General features: G+C 34.2%; 1 protein-coding gene across 1 annotated transcript in view; it reads right to left on the reverse strand.

Moving 5' to 3' along the window:
* Nucleotides 1-461: 461 nt before the first annotated feature.
* The window catches only part of LOC107588209 (calretinin-like), a 10,063-nt gene continuing 2,223 nt past the window's right edge, over nucleotides 462-8,301 (reverse strand). Inside the window, exons 2-7 of the mRNA XM_016276233.1 lie at nucleotides 6,724-6,800; nucleotides 6,312-6,401; nucleotides 3,084-3,139; nucleotides 2,967-3,006; nucleotides 970-1,023; nucleotides 462-542 (exon numbers count right to left, since the gene is read on the reverse strand). Coding sequence (XP_016131719.1) covers nucleotides 462-542; nucleotides 970-1,023; nucleotides 2,967-3,006; nucleotides 3,084-3,139; nucleotides 6,312-6,401; nucleotides 6,724-6,800 — 398 coding nt within the window. The remainder of the gene's footprint in view (nucleotides 543-969; nucleotides 1,024-2,966; nucleotides 3,007-3,083; nucleotides 3,140-6,311; nucleotides 6,402-6,723; nucleotides 6,801-8,301) is intronic.

Here is an 8,301-nt window from a genome sequence, read left to right on the forward strand (position 1 = left end):
AATTGTATATTTAAGACAATTTCATAAAAAAAATTCTGCAGTTGTAGCTTCTGTGACAATTTTTGTCATCTGTGCACTGTGCTTAAATTGTGTGTAAATGCACTTTTCCATAATATATATATGTCATTTCAGATGCATCTTTTCTGCCTTCATTTCAATTAAAATAATTAATAGAATGCTAAATTTCCACCCAAACCATCAAGTTACCATTTTATGTTTTTGGTAGAGGTCTCTCAGCAGTGCATCCAGTTCATGTTCATCAATGTAACCATTTCCATCCAATTTCATAAAAAAATTTCTGCAGTTGTAGCTTCTGTGACAATTTTTGTCATCTGTGCACTGTGCTTAAATTGTGTGTAAATGCACTTTTCCATAATATATATATGTCATTTCAGATGCATCTTTTCTGCCTTAATTTCAATTAAAATAATTAATAGAATGCTAAATTTCCACCCAAACCATCAAGTTACCATTTTATGTTTTTGGTAGAGGTCTCTCAGCAGTGCATCCAGTTCATGTTCATCAATGTAACCATTTCCATCCTGTTTAGGGAAAAGGGGGGGGGGTGACAGTTTTATATACATTCTAAATCATAAGCATAAGCATATTACTTTCTTCTTCTTCTGCACTGGAAGCTCCTGTCGTCAAGTCAAATTCCTTGTGTGTGTAAACATACTTGGTAATAAAGCTCTTCTGATTCTGATTCTGATTAAAAAGCCATTTTCTAAGAGTCTAATTAACATCTGACATAACACTTTAAAAAATAAACCTTGCAGATGAAAACTGACAAGAAAAAGACGTCTCCACACTGTATACATGGTATCTGAGAGGATGTATCAGTTATGAGTTTGTGGTTGTGTATCATATAGTAGTGCTAAAGTGTTTTTATGGTCATGTGTAGATTACCATCCCACAATACAAGACAAATGAACAAGAACACAAACATAAGAAATATTCACATTATCTGACCTTATCATAATAGTTGAAGATTGCTTCAAATTCTTCAGCAGATAGTTTGAAATTCTGGAGAAGAAGAAAAAGAGACATTAGTTTATGTTCAGTGAATGTGTGTGTGTATGTGTGCAAAATATAGTGTAGAGGGTTATAGCAGAATATCAGTTTGTCTTCAGATTCAATTTTGAGCGTTTGAATATTCATAACTAGAAAATAATCCTTCTAATCCTTTGGATTACAACAGAACAGTACAGTGACATATAGCATCATTCCTATACTGTAAAAAAAACTAATAATAAAAAATGAAATGTATACCATTCGTAAACATGCCATGATAATAATAATAATGTGTGACGTAATCATGCCAAATATTGCACATAAAAGTAATTTAGAAAATGGCTTTGTATAATTTATATCAATGACATTCCAGTAATGACAGTAATAATATTAAATTCATATCTCAATTGCATTGCTTTTTATTCTATGTATTATATTGGTTTACAATTTATAATGAGCATTTTATGCCCCTCAGTGTCGGTTTTACTGTGCCTTCCGATTCCCCTAGTGAATGAACAAATGTTTTCCCAGTATATTATAAAATAAATATAATAAGATTATAAATAATTTAATATTTAGATCATATTTTTTATAATTGCATGCATAATTTATACATACATATTATACACATTTTATACTAACTTCCATTAATAACATTAAAAAGCATTTTTACACAACACTTCAGTCTGATGGCATTTATTAATCACATTCAAATAAAAAATAAAGCAAAACATATTTTTATTAAAATGTTTGGCTATAGAATGATACCCTTTTATGAATATTTGAAATCTTTTTCAGGACTGAAACGGCAAAGGACAGCTTGGTCACCATATTTTGACCCTGATAATGCTTTGAGACTAAACAGAACGTAGACCAGTTCTTCCAATCTTAACCTATTTTTTGGTGTTTTGTTGAGGAAAAAAAAGAGAGACAGAGAAAAATAAAGAGAGAGAGCACCCAGTGAACGTGGGGAGACTGGGTCGGATCAGTACATCTCCAGGTTCAAGAATAATCTATGGAGATTATCGCAACTACAGTAGGATTGAAGTAATCCCTATCAACCTGTGCTCTCTGTGGCAGAAATCAGTTACCAATCTGCTGTCAGGTTCAGACACAGACAAACCTTATAAACACACACAAACAAACCTATGTACCCAAATACAGATTCATCGGTTATTATGTGTTTTCTACATGACTTTAGCAGAAAACATGCATCTGATCTGCAGATCTAAAAAAAGAATCTCTTGCCATATTACAAATCTTATATTTCTCTTCAGCTCTCACTGTAAGCTACCGTGATTTTACTGTAACTGCAAACAATTGCCAGCTTCCAGTACATCACAGTTTTCAAAACATGAGCTGATTTTATAGCTGAATCGAATTTGTTAATTGTTTATGAATTTTGCAACATCGACAAAGTTATTGAACTGAATTGAAGCAACACTAAACTGACTCGTGCTGAATACCAACTCTACTGTCTTAGTGGAGCTGCTTACAGCTGAATAGAACTTGTTTCATAATGAACTTTTTACAGTTATTGAACTGCACTGAACCAACCAATTACTATTCTAACCCACATTCTGTATATATACACCATGTCTACAATGATCATTGTGATACAGTGAATTGCACTGTACAGGCATTTGTACCTCACAATATTAGTATTTACCTACATAGCTGATGTATTTCATTGGCTCTATACTTACATTTATATAAAGTTTTATAATTTGGCGGACACTTTTATCCAAAAAAACTAAACAAAACAAACTAAATAACTTACATTGCATTCGCTGGGAATGGCATACATATTATCAGTTCATACATTCCCTGGATCAAACCCATGATCTTGTTCTTGCTCTCTTCTGTTCTGAGCTGCAGGAACACTTTACTTGTACTCTGCACAATGACAATAAAGTCAAATTGAATCTAACATTATGAGCACTGCTTGATCTTACCTGAAACTTGAGCAGAAAATTCTCCTGCACAGGAAGCAGTCTGAAGACACAAATATAAAATTTTTACAATAGGGCATTAATATGCATTCACTTCAGCTCACTCAGAGGCCTTCTCACCTAGCCATTTCGGACAATCCCAGTTTCCCATCACCATTCAGGTCAAACATTTTAAGCTAGAAATAATGATCTATCTTATAATAAAATATTAAATTTTATACAGATATATTATATAATATATTATAAGTTAATAAAATATACTAATAATATAAACATTAAATACACTGAAAACTAAATAGGTTTTCTTTTCTTAACCACTACTTTTAGACTCCATTCTGTAAATCCATTGAATGGGATTTCAGCACCATGGACAGCCCCACAGTGGAGCACAAAGCACTTATCCAAAAAGCATCCCTTTTGCTACACAATCGACCAAGTGCTGCTGTATGAGTTGATGCCTGTGTAAAGCCTATCTGCCTGGCTTAAGAAGAGAGTGTCTGCAAGGGCTGGACAGTGATGAGAGACAATTTTATGCTCTTGGTTATCTTTTCTGGCCCCAACAGAGGAGCTCATCATTGCTGAACTGCTGAAGAACACTAAACCATACCAAACCGAAAAGTCAGAAAAGCTCTGAAACCACCCGTCTACGACAAGTTCCACCTCTGAGTGCTCTGACACACAAACCTGGAGGATCACCTTCTGTCTATGTAGCAAAACGTACTTTTTAAGCCTTACAATCGTTTTGTTCGATTTAAGGGTGTGTATAGTATTACAACATATAGAACAAATATAGTTTTATTATCATGAAATGCTTATTCTATGTCTGAAACATATATAGACCATAAAGAGAGAGATTCAAGTTCAATAAAATGCATAAATGCATCCTTAGTCGACATGAACCCTAACTTGGATTGACTATAGATTCTGGATGAAAAAAGTCTGCATAAAAAATACAGTAAAAACTGTAATAATGTGAAATATTATTACAATTTAAAATCTGTTCTCTATTGTCATATATTATCAAATGCAATTTTTGTAATGTGTTTATGTGAAGTCATAATCTTGTTAGAATGTAGTACTGTTTTGATTTATGTTTAATAATTTTCATTGTGTGATTTTTGGTGTACTGTATTAAAACTAGTTAGTTAATTAGAATAATATGAAAGAAATGTCTTACGGGTTTGGAACAAAACGAGGTTGAGTAATTAATGACAGAATTTTAATTTTTGGGGTGAACTATCCCTTTAAGACATGCTTTTTTGGGGGGTTAAATAATGGCACAAATGCCAGTAATTTGACGAGTGCAAACGTTAGTAAAACACATTTCGTGATTTGAATACTCTCCTCCCATAAATTTTGCGTCTGAAATGGAAACTCCTGCAAATGCATATTCGATAAGGTCAGGCGCAAAAATAACTGTCCACGCCTTTTCAGCGCGTTTTTAGTAAAAACTGACAGTACAATTTTAACACCAAAAGACGGTTTGCGCTGGCGCAAGCTGTTAGTAAAACTGACTCTTAAAGGGTTAATTCACCCAAAACTTTTTTTTATCATTTATTACTTGTTATTCCACATCTCCATGAGTTTTTTTTCTTCAGCTGTACAGTCACAAGATATTTTACTTTCATAGTATGAATAAATACACATTCTTCAAAATCTACTTTTGTGTTCAACAGAAGACAGAAACTCATACCGGTTTGGAGCAACTTGAGGGTGAGTAAATGATGACAAAAGTTTCATTTTTTGGGTGAACTATCCCTTTGAGAAAAATCACACAAGCAAGGGTAATGTGAAGGTGTCTTTAAATAGCTGAGTTAAGGCTGCTTGTGCCTGCTCAAAATACTCTGTATAGCATTGCAGCATTAAACAGTATGTAAAGAGTCAAGACATAAAAGCTACTTTCAGAAGTGCTTCTGTGCCATCTTTGTAATGTGAATTTTGACTCTAGATCAATATAGATCAGGTATGAGACCACAGAAAACCACAGCCTGCTAATATAGAGTCTAACAGCATGATTACGAGAGTGATATATAGTTTTTACATAACTTAAATTTCATTCTATATGTCATTGATACACTGACATTACCACCCACTAGCATAACAATGTAACACGCAGAAAGAGTTCAAAAATCTCCACACCTGTCTATAATGATACAAACACCACTCTTGTAACACTCGGCTAATATAACAGACATTAATCCATTATTACAACAGTAAGAAGTCAAATGAAAGACTGCTACCATGGCTTAGAATAGTGTGGATTTTTTTCCATAAATTTGCTTCCTTTAAAAAGTGAACATCTCTATTCTGTTGATTTTTGTTCCTCTGCTAAAAGTTACAAAAATCAATTGATCATTGTTCATACCACTAAGAATGCTAAACCTACTTTTAAAGATAACACTTCTACCTTTCTGAAATAAGTGAAGCAGAAAACCCCAAAAGGCTGAAAACCAGATGACAGATATGACAAACCCAACATGGCTAATCTGCAGTTCCATCTTAGATTCACACGCTTCACACAGAAGAACAGATCATTGATCACAAAAGCCTTGAAAAGCAGTCTGAATGAGCTGCTGAAATCCTGCCAGCTTTTAAAATAAAGTAGCATGTTTGAGATTTTGTACCAGATTGAAAACTGCCTGAAGTTTGAGTGAAAAACAGTGAACATCTAAACATTGTAGTGAGTTATTCTACCACTTATTTGGTTTACTAGGAGGATTTTCTTCATTACAATTTCTAATAGAGTGAGATTTATATCATGCGGATCATTTGTATATAACCCCTTCCCTTCTGCATTAACTGCATGGTCTCCAACTAAGTAAGCTTTAATCTGCTGCATGGAGAGGTTCCTTTCATCCTTTTAAACCCATTTTACCTCTACTAAGCTATATAGGACTACAAACAGGTCAAGAGAAAGAAATGTACCACCACTAAAAACATTCAAAAACAACCTAATCAGCCAAAAAAAAAAAAATTAATAGCATCATAACTAGAGCAGGTTGACATTAATTGGAGGAAGGAAGGCGCTCATATGTTCATGTGGTCTCTATGACTGGATTAGTGAGTTTTTTTATACCAACATAAATCATTTTATCCATTCATTTGTGTCATCATGATAGACGTCACCTCCATCCTCTCCCTCCCCCTTCATCCATCTCTCCCTCATCTCATTCCATCCTCCCCTCGATAGATGCAACCTTCAAGCCCCTAATCTGCCCTCATTGTCCTCTTTATATGTCTTCCTGGTATTCCATGAATCTCAGACAGTGGTTCTGCAATACATTCTCTCTTCATAGCTTCAAACTATTGCTGTGGCTTACTTTAGCAGTGAAAAGCGGTGAAATTTACCTCTGACATCTCAATCTTCCCATCACCGTTCTCATCGAATTTTTGCATAAACTCTTTCATCCTGTCTTTGAACGAAGCATTTGAAGGATCCTGAAAGCCAAACAAATATGACTGGCATGTAAAACAGCACAATTAAGAACAATTTGTTTTCACATATAGTTCAAGAGAAGTGTCACTTTATGTTAAAAAAATATTTAAAACCAGAAATTGTATTGACATTAGAAAATATCAGCCAGATGGTATCTGCTCAGATGGTATGTTCATTAAGATAGATTAATTTAGATTCTGTAATTTAGATTAATCTCATTCTGTAGTTCTTAATAACTATATGTGACAGATCACCACTTAACAAGTACAGCTGCAGCTGATGTTTTTAACATAAATAATGAACATACACAAAACTGTGACTCACCACACTTGCACTTTTCCTTGCTAGCTCGAGCTCACGAATGAAATGTTCCAGTTCCTTCCCTTCAATGCAGCCATTTCCTAGAGAAAATATGAACCCAAATTCATTTATTACATTATCAACTAACTTTCTCTGATATAACTTGACAATCAGTCTCTCTTTATAAATGAAATGAGGATCTAATACTCAGTTCTTGTCTTGTTGATTTAAACTGCTGAAGGACAAAATGCAGATTATAGATAAATTAAATGAGCTATAAAGGGATTTTATCCATATATTCCCTAGAAACAATGTTTATACAGGGGGAAATTTTACATCTTATACACAGCTCAAAATTATTATTTTTTCCTTTCTGTCTTTTTTTAATTGATCTAGTTCATTTTAATCTGTATTCAAATTATTTCCAATCTTTGGCTAAAAACTAGTTTTAGAGAGTTCTGGACACATTTTTTTGCTGATCAGGCAGATCAGACCATCTTAAACCAGCTAAGGCCGGGAAACTATAGCTTGGTTGTCTGTAACAATTTTTGCCATATGTTTGTACATATGACATTCACATATATATCACTCCCAAACTAGCCTAAACCAGCCTAAGATAGTTTGCTGGTCTTAGCTGGCCACTTAGTCTAGTCCTGCATTTGGGAGGCCAACGGACTGACCAGTTAATCCAGCTGAATGCCAGCTTCGCAGAGATGGGAGACCAATTTGATCAGACGAAGACCAGACTGCGAGGCCAGCTAAAACGATTTAAGACCAGCTTAAACCAACTAAAAACAGCAAACCATTTTAGGCTGGTTTAAGAAGTATTTTTTCAAGCAGGACCGGCTCTCTAAACCCCGCCCACAACTTTTCATCTTCATAGTCTCTCAAACGCTGACACATAAATCAATTGGAAGGAAAGATTCCATCCAGAGCGGAATCAATAATGCCAACAATGCCTGTGAGGCTAAATTGACTGAGCTGTGCAAACGCGTGCCTAACGCTGAAAGCAGTTAACAGGGCAATAGCAGGCAATCATCCCACTGGCGCTTTTTCAAAATACGCTTCTGCGTAAAACGGCATTGCACAATGCATGAGGATTCCACTTGCATTATACATAATTGCATTCACTTTATTCCAATTTTTTTTAAACGTGTAACTCAATGAACTTATAGGAAACCGACATAAAAATAAAAACATATGCATGCATGTGCGGTAGGCTACCGCAAAGATATATCATGTCGTAAATGCTCGAGTTTATCACTCAATCCAGACAAGAAATGAAACGAGTAAAATATCATTAATCATAGTCATAATAATAATAATCCATGCCTCTCTTTTAAAAAGTGTAATTATTGACAAGAATACAGCAGATAGGCTACAGTAGGCTATTTCTCTATCACTACAAAAAGTGTTGGAACACTGAGTGACTCTTTCCATAAACAGCTTGTATTTTATTGATGTAGCCTATTAGGTTATTGCTTATATTTTTTTTACAGTTATCCTTATTATTTGCTTTTGTAGCCCACTTTAAAATTTAATGTACATTAAAATGTAATTAATAGTAGACATAAATCAAATGCAATACAATCAGTCTGGATA

Source organism: Sinocyclocheilus grahami, unplaced genomic scaffold (assembly GCF_001515645.1).
Source record: "Sinocyclocheilus grahami isolate Dianchi unplaced genomic scaffold, SAMN03320097.WGS_v1.1 scaffold99.1, whole genome shotgun sequence".
In the NCBI taxonomy this organism is placed as follows: domain Eukaryota; kingdom Metazoa; phylum Chordata; class Actinopteri; order Cypriniformes; family Cyprinidae; genus Sinocyclocheilus; species Sinocyclocheilus grahami.